This window comes from Brassica napus, chromosome A3, assembly GCF_020379485.1.
Source record: "Brassica napus cultivar Da-Ae chromosome A3, Da-Ae, whole genome shotgun sequence".
NCBI classification, from domain to species: Eukaryota; Viridiplantae; Streptophyta; class Magnoliopsida; order Brassicales; family Brassicaceae; genus Brassica; species Brassica napus.
Window position 1 is genome coordinate 24166907 of NC_063436.1, and position 22028 is coordinate 24188934.

Here is a 22028-nt window from a genome sequence, read left to right on the forward strand (position 1 = left end):
GATCATAGGTTTTCATTTTTAGCAATTTTAATTTAGATTGTGGATTTTCTAAACATGTATTGGCCAAAATTAGTGTACGCTCTAATTCTTTGTGTGTATAAATAAACCCACTTTTCAACTAATTCGCACCAAATTAAAAAAAATAAGAAGGATCAATCATCTTCCCTGAAGAAGAGAAAATGAAGGCGTTTGTTATATTAATGTTGGTGATTTGTGCTGCTGTGATTGTGGAGCAATCAGATGCTAAGAAAATCCATAAATATATAATTATTGACAAATGCCGTCTTTTCAATCTTCCCCCGGGATGTAAGATTCCTCATGGACCTCCTGTCCCTGCCAACAAATACCGTCGTGGTTGCCAAGCTATTTTTCGGTGCCGAGGCGGGACATAAATCTCACAGGATTTCTTTTTGATTGATCCTTCTTTTATATGATATATTTTTTCTTTTAATATTAATACATATATATATATATAACAAATAACTGATATACGTATTTTTATAAATACATTGTTGTATATGAGAAGTTCTGATTCTTTATAAATTAATTTTCCAAATTCAGTCACAAGATCATATATCTTTTGAAATCTTTTATGGACAGGCGTCCTAAACCCCTATCACACACACGCACATATATAAGTATCTGATTATTATTGAAGGGTAATCTTTTTTTTTTCCGCCAAAGATTTTTTTTTAAATTAGATAAATGGGCCATGCCCAGTAGGCCGAAACCCGATTACAGTAAAAGACGGCTACAAGCCCAAAAGACTACGGGCAAAATGAAAAAGGTAAACGGGCCCTCGGCCCAAACTCAGAAGCCGCACGACCCAGTCGGATAGCATGTTGAGGAGGCTGACTCGACACGTGGAAAGATATGCTCCATTAACGCGTCACGCGTTGTAACCGCCTCAACTTGACCGCCTCCGCCTCTACGCCGCCGGAACAAACCATCGAAATCCTTGTTCGTCGGAGCTCAGTAACCGACAAGCCTCCAACGAACCCATAGCCATTCTTCACCGCACTATCATCACGCCGGAGAGTTCCATCGAACCTCGAGATCTCCTCCGACTTTAAAACACTTCAAAACCTAGACACGCGAACCGAGAACCGAGAACCATCGCTTTCTTTCCTAAGTCGTCACCTCGCCGGAGAGCTTCATCGTCTACCGAGATCTCATCCGCAGTGACCCAATCTTTCCTTGACGACAACCACGCCGAACTTGACACAAATCAAACCTAGTAACTTTTACCCAACGAACACCGGGTTCCTAAGCGGCAGCACGGAGCTTTGCTAGCCTCCGCTCTCCGTAACCAAAAGTCGGCGAAGGCGAATCTGAAGGAGACTCCCTTCCCGGAAGCCAGAGCCGACGACGGTGGATCTGAAAAAGCCTCCATCTCTCGGAAAACATTACATAAGCGTCGTTACTCCAAAACCGTCCCACCGTTAGGGATGAAAGCGGTACCAGAGCTCGGACAAGGTGTCCTTGACAGGACGGCGAAAAAGGAGCGAAGAGGAGCCACTACGACAGATAAGAGAGGATTCCGGCACCGACACTGACGCTCACGCGCCGACCAAACGTCGGTCTCCAAAGTAGATCTAACTTTTCTCTCTTTATTGAAGGGTAATCAAAACTCTTTTTTTTTTATAAATTGAAATATTTGTATGCCTGTCAAATTAATGCACCAAATGTCAACTCTCTTTTTTTTCCCTCTAAAACCAACAAAATACTAATATTCCAAGAGTAAACTGCAGTGTCACAAACTTATCTAGGAACACTGTTGTATTTGATGACATCAAACCATGCTTTATCTTACGGGTCATACTCGATTGGTTTTTTCCTACCTCAAGTTTCTCAAGGCTCGTTATGAAGAGATGGCTTAGAGTCTCTTTTAAGAAAAAAAGGTTTGGTCCATGATTAGGAACAAATATCTCAAACTTCTCTGGATTGGTCTATCTAACTCTAAACAGTTTTTAACCTTTAAGTCTCGCAAGTACCATAGCAAAACAGCAAATTTCTACCAATCTAAATGAACACGCCAAAACAACCTAACAATCACAACAATCATGTGAAAATGGTGAAAAGGTAATATCATTCTCACTTATTCAAAAAAAAAAAAATAGATTTAGAACATCTAATTCATGCAAGAATATCTAATAAAATTATTGCATCAATTTATATTAGTAACGCACGGAATATATAATCCTTTTTAATGCCTAATATTTGTAAACATTAGCGGGAATGTCTTCAGACATTGTAGTCACATCGTTGTTATTAGATTACCATATAAATTGCATAGAGGCAAAGTTCTAAATGGTATGAAATGCTTCAAGGCCAGTAAGAGAAATAGATAGAAGTACATTGGGTGCAGAAAAGTTGTATGAGATGGAGGAGATTCCTTTGTCTTGGTCATGTGCTTGGTCTTAAAATGGCTAAGAAACAGGATGATATGAAACTGGTTTACTCGGGAACAGTGTGGATGGTAGTCACGAGGATGAAGAAGCCGTAGCAAAATCTTTTGGTAAATCTTCCAATAGAAAGAAGGCTTCTATACGATGGAGGTTGATGAGGTATCTGATGGATTGACAGAGTTCAACATGGATAACTATGATGAAGAGGATGATGGTATGTTCAGTTTTTGTTTGTCTCTTTTGTACAGAACAGAGTTTTTCCACATTGACAGTAACCTTCTTTTTGTTGCTGTTTTGGACTTAGACATTCAACTCTTCAGCTCTGGGATTTGGGATCTTTATTATCCAAGTAATGAGTTGGATCCTACTCGCTTTCTGTAGGTGTAAATGTCTAGTATTGGGGGATCATATGAAAGCTATGTGACCAGGTTTATGTGTACGAGGAATCATCGAAAGCTAGTGCTAGTGCCGACAGAAAGGTTAAGGTTTGGGATGTGGCTACTGGACAACGTAAGATTACTATGGAACATCACACAAAAGAAATAAGAACATGACTTATACATAGTGCTAGTTCTGAGATATATATCCTAATGGTTTTTATTGTTTTGTTTGGCTCACAGGTTCAAGCGGTTGCTTGGAACCATTATGCTCCAGAAGTGCTTCTCAGTTGGTCGTTTGATCAGACTGTTGTATTGGTAACTCCTTTCTTCCATGTTCTATCTCGCATGTTCCAAATTTTTTATCATTAACATGAGTTTGTATATTATTGTTGCAAAAAGACGGAAAACAACCTTCACACTCGGGTTTCAAATTGTCTGCCATGTCTGATGTTGAAAGCTTAGCCTGGAATCCCCACAGTGAACATTCCTCTGTGGTGAGAGCTTCACTTCCCTTTGCTCTCTTCTTATAGACAATCTGAGGTTATAGCAGTTTTAAACATTTTCTTACCAACCGTTCCTTTTAGGTAAGTCTTGAGGATATGGAACCATGAAAGGTTTTGATATACGCGCCGCACAGTCAGGTTTAGATTCTGACTTAAGACCAAGCTTTACTATCCAAGCGCATGACCAAGACTAATGAGTCTCCTCCTTCTCATACAACATTTCTGCACCCAATGTACTTCTATATCTCTCTCTCTCTTACTGTCCTTAAGCATTTCATATTTTGCTTTTGTAATCAGTTCTCACTTTTTTATGATCTGTGATTAACAGCTTTAAGCTACGGGTTCTATGGATAAAACGATAAAACTTTGGGGCCTTACGAACAATGAACGTTCATGCATTGCTTCACACAAACCAAAAGTGGTAAGAACCAATTAAACATAAAATATTTGTTTTACTCATGTATTCCTTAACCATTCTGATTTTGTCAACAGGGAGCTGTATTTTCCATTTCCTTCTCAGTGGATAACCCTTTCTTGCTCACCATCGGTGGCTCAAAGAGAGAGTTTCATGTGAGTAGATAGATTAACACAAAGAAACTGATACATATTCACTTTTTATTAGAGAATATAAGTACTTATCTTGTATTTTTTTTTTTTTTGTAACACACTTATCTTGTGTTTATATTTGCAGGCTTGGGATACACTTATTAGACATAATATTTCTCGCAAATATGGGAGCAATCAATCTTGAAAAAAGCCACAAGGATCACTTGTTTCTTTATATCTGAGATAATTGTCATTATATTCTTTCACAATTTTGCCAGAGCCTCTCTTTTTTTAACTTATCAAGAAGATCTAAGTTTGTAAAATCACATTTTTTTTACATTTAGTAAATAAGTTCACTTCGTGCGTTATAAAATGATGAAAATTAGGAAAAAGTCCAAGGTTAAAAGTCCACCTTTGCGGTCACCCCACACGAGTTCGATTCCACTAAGAAAGTAGCGTTGCTTCATGTTGTAGCTATAGATTGGGGACTGGTGACAAACAAAAATGATGAAAACTAGCATTTCCAATTGTTGTGTACTTGTGTTGCAAAGTGAAATTATAAATTGAAGATACTGTATACTGTATTTTATGTAGGGTGGTGGAATACATTTAAAAGTAGTTTGACATCTTAAAATTAAACGGAGATATTAGGACGGTCCTAATATCTCCGTTTAATTTTAAGATGTCAAACTACTTTTAAATGTATTCCACCACCCTACATAAAATACAGTATACAGTATCTTCAATTCATATGACGGATTGATTGTTGTGGAGGTACGTATCATGACGTTTCTTTTGTGACTTTCGGAAAACTAGTCATGCTACATTAAAATCCAAACTCTAGACCATAGAGCATACTTGGATTTGACTCTGGCAGTTGAAGAACCCCATGAATAAATTACGGAACCGTGATTAAGTTATAAACGACTTCTACGACAGTAGGTAATTAATTTCAACACAGAATCATAAACAGCAATGTCTAGTAAATAAGTCGTTGTCTGCCACAAAACTCATGAAATCTTAACTAACCCCTTTTATGTTTTTGGCTATAGAGTCAAAAAGCCTAAGATTTTCACAAGATTAAAGCATTTAGTAGCTAATAGTATGTGCCCGTAGCATTTAAAGTCGGTTATTATATTGTGTTGGTTAGTCAAATTTAGCATATATGAATCAGTACTTTTAACTCTTAAGGAAGAGAGTGATCCAACAATGTACATATGCATATTTATTTATTTTTGGTAAAATATGCATATTTATTTTATTGTGAGCTTATCACTTATCTAGTTATCTAACTATGTTTCTGATTTAATTTGTCGTTCTAGTTTTTTAGCTAAAAATGTACACAAATTACAAAGTCATAATATCTTCAGATATATATAAAATTGATGGCATATATGTATACAGAACTTGTTTTCATATCCCTTTGCTGAGTTTTTTATTACCTTAAAGTTTAAACCGAAACTCGTAATTTTGTTCAAACCCGACGCCATAACATATAAAGAATTGATTACTCGAAGTCTCGAACATGCAACTTCTAGGTGATCTATAAACTTCACTTTGTGTATTTTTGCAGTTGAGTTAACAAGACATAGTATTTATGTGACGGGGTCTAATCAATTAATAATCCGTCTAATAAATAAATACTAGCTTTTAGAAACAGTCCATTTTATTCTAAAACCAAATGAATAGTCATGTGGGAATGGGATCTCTGTTGAAGGTATATGTAAATAGTGGGAGGTTAGAGATTCTGCATGCGCACTGAAAAATACTATAACCATAGTCACTTTTAAAGTACACATTTTCATTATGCTCATCATTAAATTCATAATCATGATAAAGTCTTTGTTATTGTTAAGTTTTTTTATAATATTAATACTATTTAACTGAAACTTTCAAACTCGATGGACGACGCAATAGTCAAAGTCTCGATTTAAAAGAAACTTGTGCATTATGTCAATGACAATATTATCAGTTATCCTCTCGACCAATAACATTAGATGGTGATATGAGTAACATTATTACTATTATTGAAATGTTTGTGACATAATTATCATGAAATCACCACGACATTGTGCATTCAATAGATTCATCCCTTTTTCTAGCTTTCTTCACTTATAACTCCGTTGATCTGACGATATTTACTCGCTCCATCTTTATGAAATTTCTTTCTAGACATTGTATGCCAATCAAATGAATCAAATCATCAATCTATATTATTTTCTTAATTGAGATAGTTTTCGTTATGAAACGTTTTACTTATAATCTTATCAAATGCTAAAATAAAATAAATGCATGGAGTTATTAGAGCACCTCTAATCGTAGAGGTACTCACTTTAGTTTCTTAATAATAAATATATTAATACTTTAATAATGTTTTAGTTTTTTTTTAATTTTTGAATTTTATAATAAGCCTATTCAATTAAAAAAGGACATCTGTACTGAAGAGTCTAAAAAAGGTTCCAAAAATATTTTCTGCAAGAACTTCTTCTGATACAAATATTTTCTTTTTGATTTTTTTTTTATTTTTTTTAAATTGGTCAGAACCCATCAATAACTTGTTGATGGAGGTGCTTTTAGTGGTGAAAAGAGTACCAGTTTCTGTAGAAAATGGTTGTTAAGGTGTTTTAATTGACACTATAATTAGGTCTGAGAAAAAAACATGAATCGAATAATCAAACCGGAACAGAAATACTAAAAATTGAAACCAGATCAAAATCTTCAAATACCCCAATGAAAGTCATCAACAAATTTAGTAAAGGTTTTAATAAAAAATAAAAATAAATGTAGAGATTTATGTTTACATAAATTATTTTTTTATTCTAAGGGATTATAGGCTAATTTTTCATATGTCTATGTCTAGGACCGGTTTTGCTACTATCCCGACAACTTAAGGACCCTCAATCTTGAGTTTCTTCCTTCTCCCTTTCTCATAAGGAAATATGTGTTGGGGCCTGAAGTTTATCACCTTATGGCTCCAATCTCGGGGTATTTGTTTATGGTTGATTATCTTCCTTGTATAGTTTCAATTTTTCTGCTTATACTACGGTTTAGTAACTTTCAACGTTTAAAAAAAAAGAAATTTAGCATATCTTGAATGATTTAGTTACTAAACATGTGACTAAATTTAAAACGAACTAATAATACTAAAAATGATTTCCCGTGATCCGTGGCTCATGACCATTATTATATAACAAGTTTGTATTCTGGAGTTTTAAGTCACCCTTCCCTTCCCATGGGAACACAATCCAACAATCGAAAAGTCAAAAATATCTCATATGATTTATCCATACAAAATTCAATGTATGTCCGAAGTATTTAAATTCGGGAGAAATCACAGACGCATAAAAAATAACAGTGGATGTTCTCACATACAAATACAATGACATATTCTCATTTGTTCAATCGTGTATATATACATATATCTTAGTTTTCTTGTCACCGTAGGCATACGTCTCCCAACTTTTTGGCACATGGGGAACTAAGATATAAAAATTAGAGTATTTATATGTGATGATTTGAACCAGTCTATCACATATATATATACACATTGAAGCACGGGTTGGGAGACGAGAAGTATAGATTGGTGCAAATTCATGAAAGTGTTTCTAAGATTTTAGTTAAATCCAAAGTTGTGAACTGTATAGAAGAGTATTTTTGGTATGAAGCACATATTTCATTCTTATAGTTATTCACATGTTAGGACGGATAAGACCGTAACATAGAAATGTAAATTGAATTCTGAAGTGCAATTCGATATGGTCTGGTCCGAACATAGAAGTTATGCCGGCATCTAGACTCAAAAATAACTTTTAACTTTTGTAATAACTCTTGTACTGTTTGTTTTATACTATCAACCATGCGTCCATATTTTCGGTTGGTAGTTGAAGACTTGAAGAGGCCTTCATCAATTCCATCAAGTGACATTTGTTTAATTTCTCATAGATGTTTCTTATCATAAAGTTTGTATGGCCAAAATGTTTTTTTTAATGGGTCTATATGCTACGATCAAATATGGGTGTCTCAACATCCAACAACATCTAATCGGAGAAATGAGCAGTGTATCGGAAATTGGAGCATCCAATGTTTTGCTATTCCAAGATCCAAACTGGAGCTTTTTTTCTACATAATTTTAAACATATGCAAAAAAAATTTATAATTATGTAATAACAAAAGAGATGTGATATATATTTCCTTTTTTTTTGAAAAAAAAACAAAGTTAAACCAAAGTCTATTAAACATACAAACCTAACTTCCGCGTGAAAGATGCAGCCCACGGATACACCTTCTCCGGGATATTCAAATGGACCGAAAAACAATAGTCCATATCCGTACAAGATGACTTAGTTTCGTATGACAAATAGATCAAACTTAAAATGTGGTGACATCCCAAATTTTTTCCTTTATCACTTGACTACAAGTTCTCAATCTATATTTCCCTATTTTGAAAACACCTATTAGCCTGGAAAAAAACATCTATAGAAGGGATTTTGGGCGTATTTCGGGACTTCGCAAAGATGTCTGGGCTTTCTATTAGCCTGGAAAAGTCGACATTATTTCTAGCTGGAGTAACAGAGGAGGAGAGTGTTCAGATTCTGGATCAATTCCCTTTCGAGACTGGTTCGCTTCCAGTAAGATATCTTGGGCTTCCACTGCTGTCCAAGAGAATGTCAGCACAAGACTATGCTCCCTTACTTGTGCGAATTAGATCCAAGATCAGTACATGGACAGCGCGCCATCTTTCTTTTGCGGGGAGACTGCAACTGATTGGATCAGTCCTCTACAGCTTAACGAACTTCTGGATGTCTGCGTTCCGTCTCCCCAAGCAGTGCCTGCAAGAAATAAACAGCCTATGCTCCGCGTTCCTTTGGTCAGGTCCGGTAATGTCAATTCAGAAGGCTAAAGTTGCTTGGGTAGATGTGTGTAAACCGAAGGAAGAAGGAGGTTTAGGACTACGATCGCTTGAAGAAGTAAATCGAGTCTCTTGTCTGAAGTTGATATGGCTTATTCTTTCCTCCAGATCATCACTGTGGGTCAAATGGATACATAAGTATCTCATCAGAAAAGGCTCTTTTTGGAGCGTAAAGGAATCAAGCTCCTTGGGCTCTTGGATGTGGAAAAAACTGTTAAAGCTAAGACCTCTTGCGTTGCAGTTTACTCGAGTGGAAGTGTGTAGTGGTGCGACGACATCTTTCTGGTACGATAAGTGGTCTCAGTTGGGGGCATTGATTAACTTAACTGGTGAAAGGGGTTGTATTGATCTTGGGGTCCCGATACACTCTACGGTGGAGAAGGTGATCCAATCTTACAGGAGAAGAAGACATAGAACTACGGTTCTAGTTCAGATTGAGCAGAAGATTTTGAGGCTAAGTGATGTTGGGCTCAATCAGCAGGATGATAGGGTGCTTTGGAAACGGGAGAATGAAGCTTTTAGACAAGGTTTCGACTCAACTCAAACGTGGAACATGATCAGAGCAAGATCACCGCGTGTGTCATGGGCCAAGGGGCTCTGGTTCAAAGAAGCTACTCCAAAGTTCTCTTTCCTCACGTGGTTAGCTGCCCAAAATAGGTTAGCGACGGGGGACAGAATACTTCAGTGGAATTCTCAAACTTTCTCTACTTGTTGGTTGTGCAATGCAGCCACTGAAACGAGAGACCATTTATTCTTTGACTGCCCCTTCGCCAAGGAAGTTTGGCGTGCAACAATCGGAGACTTGGCAGGTGGAGCGGTGACAACTCAATGGGTTATCCTTCTGCAAAGACTGGTAACTGGGCTACAAGACGTCACCAAAACATTTCTCTTCCGATACAGTTTTCAAGCTACTGGTTATGCTCTTTGGCATGAGAGGAATAAACGCAGGGTGGGAGAAAGCCATCAACCTCCTGCTTGCCTTATTAAGCAATTGGATAAGTTGGTTAGGAACAGAATCTCCTCCTTACGACAGCAAGTGGGAGGTAGATATGAAAAGGCCATGGAAGTATGGTTTGGGAGTAGATGATTTTTTCATTGTTCCTTTATAAGGTTCTATAAAAGCCTATAGGTTTTGGTATATACAAAATAGCATTAGGTTGTACAAAGGTTTTTTGAAGTGAATAAATTTTAAAATTCTTTCAAAAAAAAAAAAAAAAGAAAACACCTATAACGAAGAATGCGATGTCTTTTATAAAAAAGCTCTATAAGTATCAACAAAATTATTCTTAAGCTGTTATATGACATTTCATAAATTTTTATACGGATTAATATCAAAATTTGGATTCAGATATTTAATTATTATTATATATAGATATAGCACTACAACATGCAAGACATTAAATTTCATATATAAGTTTTTGAAAAATAACTAGGAAAAATGATAATTTATGGAAAGTTCCTATCCAATAATTTAAAACTCGATTACCTGGCATAACTTTATCGCTCGGAAACATGGATAAATGCCACATCAATGCTATGACGATCACATTAACCACATGATGTGGATAAAAAGTAAATGATTTTCTTTTTCAACTTATGGAAATAATATGCTTTTACGGATAAGATCAGATATATTCACTTTTTTGCTAGTACAGGAATTATATACCAAGAATTTAGAGAATAAGATTACTTTACGAAAGTATAAGAGCAATTATGTAAAAGTATATTTACAGATGTTAAAACTTACACGTAAACATAAATAACAACAGATTCATGAATGTATAGAGTAACCAATGAATAAATATAGGTAAAGTTACAAAAGAAATATAGGAAAATAGACGATATTATTTTAAAATATTATATACAAAAATGTAATATAGCCAGAAATATTTGTTTATTTTGTCAAAAATTCCCAGAAATATGTTAAGATTTTCTCTAATTATGGAGGAATTTCAACGCATTAAGATTTTTTTTTTTCTTAACTTAAAGATGAGACATATATTAAAAGTACAAAATATAATAACGGAAAAGCTTACACGTGAGTTTTTGTTCTGCTATCCGAATCAGCAGGTTTTGTTTTAGGTTTTTAGTTATTGTCAAAAAAATGTTAAAGTTCTTACTAAGGCAAAGTAATAATGGTCAAAAAGATATCATGTGCAATAGTTTCCTACTAAACATAACATATCATCGGTTATTAATTTAATAAAATGTGGAAAGTCCAACCTCTTTCTCTCTCCCTGACGATTTGTCAATAAATTGGAGATAATCGCCACCCAACTCTTTCACACAAGTCGTAACGGTCCTTCAAAGATTTTGTTTTTCTTTTCTTCTTTGGTTCTGAAAGAGAAAAAATTACGTAATGGCGGAGATCTCGGGAAACGGCCATGGTGACTCCAAAGAAGGAGCAGTGATGGTGAACATCAACCAAGAAGCTGAACTTCAACAACAACAAAAAGAAGCTATTCATACTACAAAATCCATGAAGAAACAAGACTCTGTCCTCTCGTTCTCTGTCCCTTTCTTACAAAAGGTGTTCACTTCTGTTACTCTCAATCCCCAAACAACAAAAAAAACAAAAAAAAAATCTTTCACCGATCTCTCTGGTGTTTAGACTCTCTTCGATGAAAATTTCTTCTGTTCAATGAAACTACTCTGTTTTCTTATTTTGTTGCAATTGCTCTGTTTTCAGTTGATGGCGGAGATTCTTGGAACGTACTTTTTGATATTCGCCGGTTGTGCATCGGTGGCTGTAAACGCCCAACACGACAAAGCCGTGACTCTTCCTGGGATCGCCATCGTTTGGGGACTCACCGTCATGGTTCTTGTTTACTCTCTCGGTCACATCTCTGGCGCTCATTTCAATCCGGCGGTCACGATTGCGTTCGCATCTTGCGGCCGTTTCCCTCTCAAACAGGTCAACACATACACACAATATATAACACCTATCAAGTTTTGTTTTTATGTGTCATTTTGAGTTTGATGGACAAACTAGAACCTTGACGTTTTTTGTTTGATAACTCTAGCTTATCTGTCTTCTTTATTGTACTGCACGCAACTAATTTTAATACTAATATAGTTTTTTTTTCCCTAGCCGATAAAGATTTTATTGTACATTACAGTTTTATTTTTATATCTTTCAAAATTTAATTTCTGAAAATTAGTTTGTCAGACAAGTTTTCTAAAAGAATTTATCCATATTAGATCAATCATTTACTAAATTCCGTATTCAGCTCAAGGGAGGAATTATTTAAAGCCGATTACCTTTAATGCGACATTAAACTACATTTTCTAAAGTTTATCAATATGATTCTTTGATATTTTAGGTTCCGGCTTATGTGATATCACAAGTGATCGGATCAACGCTTGCGGCGGCAACTTTGCGGCTTTTGTTCGGACTTGATCAGGATGTTTGCAGTGGGAAACATGACGTGTTCGTCGGAACATTACCGTCAGGATCCGATTTGCAGTCGTTTGTGATCGAGTTTATAATCACTTTCTACCTAATGTTCATCATTTCCGGAGTTGCAACCGACAATAGAGCGGTTAGTATTTCAAAATCTTCTTACACTGCATGGAAATCATACAGTATTTTTAACAAAATTATATATAGTCAAATTTGATGGCTGTTTGTTGGGGATTCTTGCTATTTTAAGCATGTTCGATTAAACTTTAGCTATTTCTTTTTTCATTTTACCTTTTAAGGTTTTTAATGAAAATGGTCTTCGTACACTATTTTATAGTTTCTCTTAGATTTTAAATTTTCTCTATCGTTTATTTATGTATTTATGTTGTTATGATTAGCTCAGCAATTACATATATTTATGATAAAAGTAATTAATATTGGACCCGTTGACAAAAAAAAGTGATTAATATTGGACCCATACGTAACAATCAGATTGGAGAACTTGCCGGGCTAGCTGTAGGGTCGACGGTGCTACTTAACGTGATAATTGCCGGGTAATTGTTTTTACTTGTAACATATTTATATTTTACCGTTGTCCAGATATATATAATTTTCTTTACCAAAATATTAAAATGATATGGGTTTGCTTATCTTTAAAAAAAAAAATCAGACCGGTGTCGGGAGCTTCGATGAATCCAGGAAGAAGTTTGGGACCTGCAATGGTGTACAATTGCTACAAAGGAATTTGGATATACATAGCGTCTCCAATTCTCGGTGCAGTTGCGGGTGCATGGGTTTATAACACGGTTAGATATACCGATAAACCGTTGCGTGAAATAACCAAAAGCGGCTCGTTTTTAAAGTCCGTGCGAAATGGTAGCTCTCGTTAACAAAACAAAGTCATGAGATACGTTAAGTTAGTCATCGGAGGTTATGTTGTATTATCAATAGAAGTAATGACTGTTTTGGTAATTGTGTTTCTCTAAATGGATACTACCACTAAAAGTTTAAGGATGTATGGTATGTAACGAATATATAAAGATAATTTACCAAAAAAAGAATATATAAAATTATGAGTTTTTAACTTTTTAGCATATAATCCGTTATCTTGCGTAAATTTACAAAAACAATCATCACCAAAACAAAATACAAGTTGATTTCACACATGGTTAGCGTTTGCGGAATGGTCAGCATTGAGTGACTCGGTGACAAGCAGAACACTCAAGAGGTTGGTCTCACAAGCCACAATATCAAGCATCTGGACTGAGAGGAATAAACGGCTCCATGATTCAGTATCTCGGTCCCCAGCAGCTATCTTCAAGATGATAGATCGCTTCATCAGGGACGCCCTTCTTGGGAAGAGGAAGCTCAAACACTTTCAGCCTCTGATGCAGATTTGGTTACGATATGAATAGCACACTTGATTTAAATTCATTGTCAGCTTAGCCTTGTTTATTTTTTGCCTTGGCTAACTTGACCTAGTCTTACCTTTTTGTAGTTTACAAACTCTTCTCATATTTAATATGAAATTCACATTTTGGCAAAAAAAAAAAACAAAATACAAGTCAACCTTTTACGTAATCAAACCTTTGCTGGTGGATTGTATAATCCGCATATACCGTGTACCGTTTTGAACAGTTACAACCCCATGAAAATATGTAATGGAAATTCAAGCCCTTGAACTCTAAGAAACTTACATTAACACGTTATCTATCATTTTACCATGACAAATATATAGATGTATTCAATAAATCTTTGTTGCTTATCGAACAAAAAAACATAATTTGATACTTGTCCAAACATTTCGCCGTACTCTATCCCGTCGCAACTACCCAACTCTGCGACGATTAAACCGTCTAATGCGTCACAATTATTAGAAAATTTTCTCACCGTCCAATTTGTTTTGGTTTGTGGTTATGCTATTTAAAGTTTTGTATATATACATGTATATATTGTAATTACGATCAAAACTGTTGTGACAAAATGATAGCGTGTTTCAAAAAAAAAAGAGCTCAGAGGTTTGGATTTTCATTTCACATTTCTAGATCTTTTAAAATGTTGCAAACGGTATAATTTTGATAACTATACATGGTTATATACGTGTTGTAAAATCTATATAATAGAAGTTATACTTACAATTTGGAAAATTAGACGTTATAAAAAAAATTATACTTATAATTGACTCTATAACGAAAGGTTTGCTTACATTTTATTTTTTTAATAATGACTATTTCTCTACATTTAAGCGAAGTGAGGGTTTTATTTGAAAAAACTATAACAACCTTGACCAGGCCTTACGTATGGTTGTATGAATTTTTTCGATCTCTTCCTCTCTTTTTTTTTATGCGAAATATTCGATCTTCATATTTAGGAGGATAATGAATTCAGTTATGGAAGCCGACAAACTTTTCTTTTAAAAGCAATTTTTTTGAAAATTACTATTTAGAATTCGTCAAAAGAAGCACAAAATACGGAATTGCTAACATTGCCAAGTGCGCAATACATTGTCCAGAGGACAATCGACCAAGTGTAACTTTGTCCACAAAACGCCAACGTTAACATCGCTATTATTCGCCACATCTGAACTCTATAACCATTTGCCACATATAATAACTTGTTACATCCAAACCATCGTCATATTTTCCTCATGCAACATGCCAACATCACTCCTGTCAAAAAAAAAAAAAAAAAAAAAAAGCATCACTCCTGTCTTGTAAGACCCATAGCACAGAACAAGGCTTTTTAGTCGTTACGCGATGGCGTCAAGTGATAAGGCTCCTGTGGCGTGTCCAGCAAGCATCGGAGAATGTAAGGAGCCAATGGGAGATCCTACGAAGACAACTACGGCGATACTAGAAAAAGGAACGACTACGATGCAGTCTATGAAACCAATCAAGCAAATGAGTCTCCACATGTGTTCCTTCGCTTGCTATAGCCACGATCCTGGCCGTCAGATCGAAGTTCGTATCTATGATCACCGTGTAAACCATGACTTTCTCCAGTGTGCTGTCTACGATTCCAGTTCCTCTAATGTCCTGGTTGTAACGTTGAGTATTGAAGCTTTTGCGTTAGATTATGACTTAAGATTTATGATGTGTTTTTATTGTATTAAATTTCTAGGGATCCAATATATAGTGTCAGAGAAGTTATTCGAAAGCCTCTCACCGGAGGAACAAAAGCTTTGGCATTCCCATGATTATGAGGTTCTTGATTTTTCATTTTGTATACATTTCCGGTATGTTTATTTATTTTTATCAAAGAATCAAAGATGATAAAATTGTACGTATTGTTTGTAGATCCAGATGGCTCTTCTAGTAACTCCAAGGATCCCAGAGCTCGTTGCAAAGCCGGAGCTTAAAACTCTTGCCAAGTCCAACGGAAAATTTTGGTGTACATGGCAGATCGATCGCGGTAAGCAACTCTACTCGTTGTAAAAAAAACCATATATTATTATTTTTGATCAAAAATAAACCATATTTTCATGTAGAGCAATTTTCGGCAAAGTCTTATGAAACATTCATGTTGGCTCCCAAATTTTAATGTATTAATATATATATATATATATATATATATATATATATATATATATGTTTTACGGTCCCAAATTATAAAGGAATACTTTATAGTAACAATTTTGTAGTAATAAATATTTCAGGACAGCCTCTCTCATAGTATGAGTTTCAATTAGGGTTTTTCGTTTGTTTTAGAGGATAGATTACCACTAGGTGTACCATCATTAATGGTGTCTCCACATGATGTGAATCTGGGGAGGATAAAACCGGAACTTGTGAAAAAGAGAGATGAAGAACATGGGATCTCAACGGAATCGTTGAAGCCGTCACGGGAAGGGATTTGCGGACCGGGGAAAAAATTTTTGGTTGCTGATTATTTGCGCTTGATGTAAGTTGAGACAGATATGAAGATAATAGCTCCCTTCCCGTGACTTTCTCTTGTTTTGATTTTGTTTCCTTGATGAATTTCGAGATATTATGAGTTCGTAAGCTTATAGTACGTGTTTTAATATATGCGTTTCAATCTATTCTATACAACTTCTAGTCAATATCATCTTGTGAATAGGAAAAATTTCGTGGACCAACTATGATTTTGACTCGACGAATCATTTACTCCATTTTTTTGTTAATCTTACTAATATATATTGTTCAATGAAAGAAATCTGATTCGATAAAAACCTCCCTTAAGAGTAAAAAGGGTGTGGTCTTTATCTCTGTTTTAAGACACAATTTGATTCAGGAAACTGCATCGACTTCATTGAGGCTCTCAAGATAGGAAAGGTAACTTGTCAAAATATATCAAACTTTTTTTTGAAAAAAGTTCATTACTTCAAATATTTTTCTGTGGGTATGTTGGTATATTTGGATAGCTGAGGAACAAGCTAGTTTTAGAAGGGAGACATATCACCCCGGAAAATACAGTATCAAAAACTATATGGATGTTGGGATTGTGAAATCCCATGTTCAACTCTATATTATCCGATTAGTACGATATTGTTCATTTTGGGCCTTAGAAGCTGGCCCGCATGGATTTGCTTTTGGTTTCCATCCCAAAAGGCCTCGTACTAATAGAGTTGGACATCTCTTTATATATTAGACACTTTTTGTCTAATTCTCCAATGTGGGACTTAGTTTGTTATCTCACATTCTTTCCTTCAAACTAAGGATCACATACATCTCGTGTCCTACAACTGACTTCCAAGATCTTCTGACTTGATTTCTGCCACACACTTCTCATTCCTAACTCATAGGATACCCATTCATCACTCATTCATCATTCAAAGGGTATTTCGGTCTTTCTTACAGATTTCTTGTCAACTGCGTTATGATACCAATTGTTGGGATTGTTAAATCCCGTGTCCAACTCTATCTTATCTTATTAGTACGATATTGTCCACTTTGGACCTTAGAGGCTGGCCCGCATGGATTTATTTTTGGTTTTCTTCCCAAAAGGCATCGTACTAATAGAGTTGGACATCTCTTTATATATTAGACACTCTTTTTCTAATTCTCTAATGTGGAACTTAGTTTGTTATCTCATATTCTCCCCGTCAAACTAAGGATCACAATGGAGCGCAAGGGAATGGAATATGGCCCAACTGGATACTCTCTTTCGGACTCAGACACATTGCTCAAACAGTTCATTGATCACTCCCGACCTGGATGATCTAATTACATGTTTCTCAGACGCCGCATGGAGATACGAAACAACATGGCAGGGTTTGGATGTATCTTCAAGAACAAAGCGGGTGATACTGATCACCAAGCTACTGGGGTGGAACTAAATATCGCCTCACCGCTCGTTGCGGAAGCACTGGCTCTCGATGGGCTCTCCTCACAGCTTACGCACGGGACTACTCCAAAATCTGTTTCAACACAGATTGTCAAACGCTCTTAACAGTGATCACTTCGAAGGCTCCTCCGGCTGACCTCTATGGGATCATCCAGGACATCGATCAACTATCTCTACTTTTCATCTCTGTTTCCTTTAAATATGTTGCTTGATTGTCAAATTCAGCAGCTGATCAGCTTGCTAAGACTGCATTATGTACGGCTATTTCATCTCTTTCCTCTTCGGGGGGTCTGAGCTTTTAATCAAAAGTTATGTTTTGTGTTAAAAAAAAAAGAGTAAAATAAATTGTTTAGGCTTCGTATAAGCTCATTAGGTATAGTAGTAGACACGGAATTTTTATAGTCTAGATAATCCGAGTAAAATATATGCATCTTGTGGGATTATTTCTCTAGTATAAGTCTAGTTAAAGTAGTTTGGTCTCCTTGAATAAGGGTGAACTATCCAAGGATTTGAATTATTGGATTTTATATCAGAATGATAAAAAACGATTTATGAATAAAACAATAAGGATCTAATCAGAAATGTTGTTGACATTTGTTACACTACCTACTTAAATTCTTTTCCAAAAGGTTTGAATTCAAATTAAACGATAAGAAATTTTAAGAAGGTTTCGGCGATGAGATGATTGACGGACGACGAATGCCCTTTGCTGAAAGAGAAGACAGTGAAGCTTATAATTGCAAAGAGGGCCATCGTTCAAAGCCCCATCAAATTAAGTAAGCTTTACCCTCATGGACTTAAAACGCCAGTCTTATTTTCTCTTCACCATTAAACTGGAAGGGACAGTTTTGCATCATTGTTTCGTTTAGTCCATGGCATTGACCGGTTAGGCCCGGTCCACTTTTTGTATCCCCTAGGTTGATAGAAGAATGCTGGCTAGATAAACCCACCACGCGACAGAGATATTAACAAACAGTTTGAGTTCATTCTACATCATATGGGTCACAAGAGGCAATGGAGGGTCTCTCTCTCTCCATCTCTCCATCTCTCTATTGAGATTGTTGTTTGTTGGCTTCTGGATTATGTTTTATTTTTGTCTAACATGCTTCTTCTTGTACATGTTTGTATCAGATGAGGCCATTCACATATTTTCAGAATTTCGAACACAAGAAAAAACATAACTGGGATATGAGCAGCCATAGAGGCCCATGACGGCTCATCATCCGGTTCACATTTATGATTCTTTTAACAGGTTAAGAAATTGTTCTTTTGTATTCCTTCCGATTTAGTGCCCCCCTGTAATTTTGTTCTATTACGGAGAGTCTTCGTCTGGATAAAAGCTGCATTTTTATTATAGTATAACAATTGTTGTGAGATCTATGGTTTTAACCTCAACATATATATGCTGTTGTATCTAAAATTGGTGTAAATTTTATGAATCTACCTTCAATATGTGGTCCTTTGATTCTAGCGCAGCGAGACTATGGCACTGGCTTGAAACTTTCCCTATAATAACATAACGCTTAGTGGTTAACAAAAAAAAAACAATAGTGATCAAATTATGGTAGAGAGCAACCTCCATCTCTTTCTAAAAAAAATCAAATTTTGAAAATAAAAGTTTATTTTAAAAGGATATATGTTTTACATTTTATGAAATATTAATTAATAAAGAATGATACATTATAAACTTATAAAAATAAATTGCAGTTATTAAAATACCATTGGTTAAACTTATGAAAATATTTAAGTACAAAAAAAATAATGTATTTATAATCAACTGTTATTATATTTTACTAATATATGCAAACACAAAAACATACATCATTTAAAAATATAGGAAGTAGTTTTTAAAACCCACTCCGACCATGGAAGCTTTATCCAAAGGACCTGAGTTGTTAACTCTTATGAATGACCTAATAAATTTATCTATATGTATGATATAAAAGCATCTAGTTTTTTATATTTTTACTAATTCATACATTTATCAATTATTTTCACATGCTAAGGAAATATAAATGTAGTGTTTAGTTATGTAATTTCTTACTAAAGGTGTAACTGGTGACAAATAGAAAGAATATGTGGAATGATAGAAATTATTATTTCTGGAATTGAATAGAATGGAATCAGCATTCCACTTATTTCAAAACATTTTTGATTTGGAATGGAATGAAATGGAATATACATTCTATTTTTAATTGTAACTGGTAAAAAAATTTGAAATGCACATGAATTAAACATTCAGTAAGTTTTAATTCCAAAAATGCATTTTTGCAGCCTAATTCTACTATAACTCTTACTTTAAAATACTTTAGAGAAGGTAATCTATTAAGTTAGAATAATATCAAGAATTACTAAATTAAAAGGTCACTCAAAAGAAAATGAAGTACCTTGTGCAAGTGGGTGCATATAGCCAATTGCACGTTGCTCAAAAAACAAAAGCTAATTGCACATAAAATATGAATATGAATATGCATTGTGTATTGGTTTCTTATACTCTCTCCAATTACCCTAAATGGGTTCATAAAGATGGAGATCAAAGACTACACATCACATGCTATTCTCTCTCTTCTTGTGGCATAATCTTACTTAATTTATGCATTGTGCTCCTCAATAATTCAATATGTTTATTTCAACTCAATAAAGAAAAATATCAGAAAATCTACACTTTTCATTTCCTCCACATACACAATATTTCGCTTTTTATCTAATGCCGGGGGCAGGGCCGTCTAATAGCATGTGCTAGTGGAGCGGTCGAATAGGGTCCGAACTTAAAAATAAAAAAATACTTAAGAAAATTTCTAAAATAAATATATGAATTTGGTTTAAAATTTTAACTTTTTACTGTATTCTTAAATTTATTATCTATAATTAAAAGAGAAACATCAAATATATATAGATTAAGTTATTAACTTTTAAAATTATTTTATTACATTGTTAAATATATAGTTAATTTTTTTTTTTTGAACAGGGCCTTAGTATAATTTGAGACGGCTCTGGCCGGGGGGATCTCGATTATAAGAAGTTGATATTCTTGTCATACAAAACATATATAGTGGTCGACTTTTATTAAAATTGCGATGGAAGAACTTAAATTTTGAGTAGTTGGAGATGAGAGAAAAAGTCTAGTTACCTTCTATTTAAGTCAGAAGCATTACACTTAAATAACTTTCCAAATTAAGCCATACGTCTTGTTAAGCCCCATAAAAGTACGGGTTCATCTCCCTATTTCCCCTATATATCAACCCTAATACCCTATTTATCTAATTAAGTTACCAATTGGCAATTTGTATGTGTCAATATCACAACAAATAAACATCATTAACTCAAAATCACAGTAAGACATAAAAAAGTACGTTAATTTTCTTCACAATCTGATTAATTTTCTCATTTGTACATCTTTTGACTCTCTATTTTCCAGAAAATAAATAAACATATTCGTACTCACACTAATGTTCAGTTTAGCCAAATAGATGTCTACAGAATATTTCTTATTTGTTACAACACACAATCAGTTCACATATGAAAAATAAACTTAACAATTTAAGTTAAGCATGTTAAAAGAACATTAAACTGAAATAGTTTTTCCGTAACATTGAAATTGGATTTTTAATATTTATATTGACTTTGGTTACTATTCAAAATACACTTAGGAAAATATTCTTTCAAGTAATATTAAGTCTAGGAGTCAGATATTCTATTTTCTTAGAATTAACGAGGAGTTGACTTATTATTGTTAAAACCCAAACTCTTGAATCACCTAATATGAGTCTAAGGAGTCGCATATTCTATTTTCGTTAGGAAAATATCTTTTTTTCTAAGAAAATATCTTTTTTTTTCTAAGAAAAAATTAACTTAACATGATTTGAACTTCACCCTAGAGATATGTATGGATCCAGAATTTTCTAGTCATTCAGGAAAAAACAACTGTTATTAGAATTATATAAGATGTATACACACGTACAATTTTTTTGTATTACTATACACAACTTCCATAAGATCTTATACATAAAATTTCAAAAAAAAAGAAAAGGGAATAGATTTGATAAATTTTCCTTTTTGAAAAGATCAAAATATAGTAAAAACAAAGAAGAAGATCAAAAACTTTTGTAGGAAAAATAAAAAATGTACTGAGATTTACTTGCCCAAATTAAGATTTTAGTGCCTCAAAAACTTTCACATGAAAAGAAAGACAAGCAAATGGTAAGTAGAGTCTGCATCTCATGAGTGGTTGTCCAACTTAGCCCTCTTTTCATTTAGACATTTGAAGACCACACAAGAACTTATCCACCAATAATAAAACTCTCTTTTCTTCTTCCTTTTTTTTTTTTGAACAACAAACTTGATTAGATGATAAGATTAAGTCTAGTACATTGCATGAGAAGCAGTACGCAGAGCTGCTTTAGCTAGAAAGTCAGCTGCTGAATTCTGGTCTCTTTTCTTCTTCCATTTTCATCCTTTTCAACAATTTTTCAATTTGTGATATCCTTGATAAGTATTATATTATATTTATGAAAATTATAGGCGTATGGTCGGGTATTATTTATGGTAATTAACGCTCTACTTATTTTTTTAGTT

At 34.5% G+C, this 22028-nt stretch overlaps 2 protein-coding genes and 1 pseudogene across 2 annotated transcripts; all 3 read left to right on the plus strand.

Annotated features, from left to right (window-relative positions):
- The first annotated feature begins 2552 nt into the window (after positions 1-2552).
- Positions 2553-4042, plus strand: LOC106442559 (annotated as a pseudogene).
- A 6913-nt stretch (positions 4043-10955) lies between these two features.
- LOC106440323 (aquaporin NIP1-2) lies at positions 10956-13235 on the plus strand. Its single transcript, XM_013881964.3, has 5 exons — positions 10956-11276; positions 11436-11660; positions 12070-12288; positions 12642-12703; positions 12820-13235. Exons 1-5 carry the CDS (start codon positions 11106-11108, stop codon positions 13037-13039), a joined length of 897 nt encoding a protein of 298 aa, XP_013737418.2. The 5' UTR covers positions 10956-11105; the 3' UTR covers positions 13040-13235.
- A 1175-nt stretch (positions 13236-14410) lies between these two features.
- On the plus strand, positions 14411-20848 carry LOC106444429 (oil body-associated protein 2B-like). Its single transcript, XM_048776872.1, has 4 exons — positions 14411-14805; positions 14848-15352; positions 15446-15560; positions 15857-20848. The coding sequence occupies exons 2-4, from the start codon at positions 14906-14908 to the stop codon at positions 16051-16053; spliced, it is 759 nt and encodes a 252-aa protein (XP_048632829.1). The 5' UTR covers positions 14411-14805; positions 14848-14905; the 3' UTR covers positions 16054-20848.
- The last annotated feature ends 1180 nt before the right edge of the window (positions 20849-22028 follow it).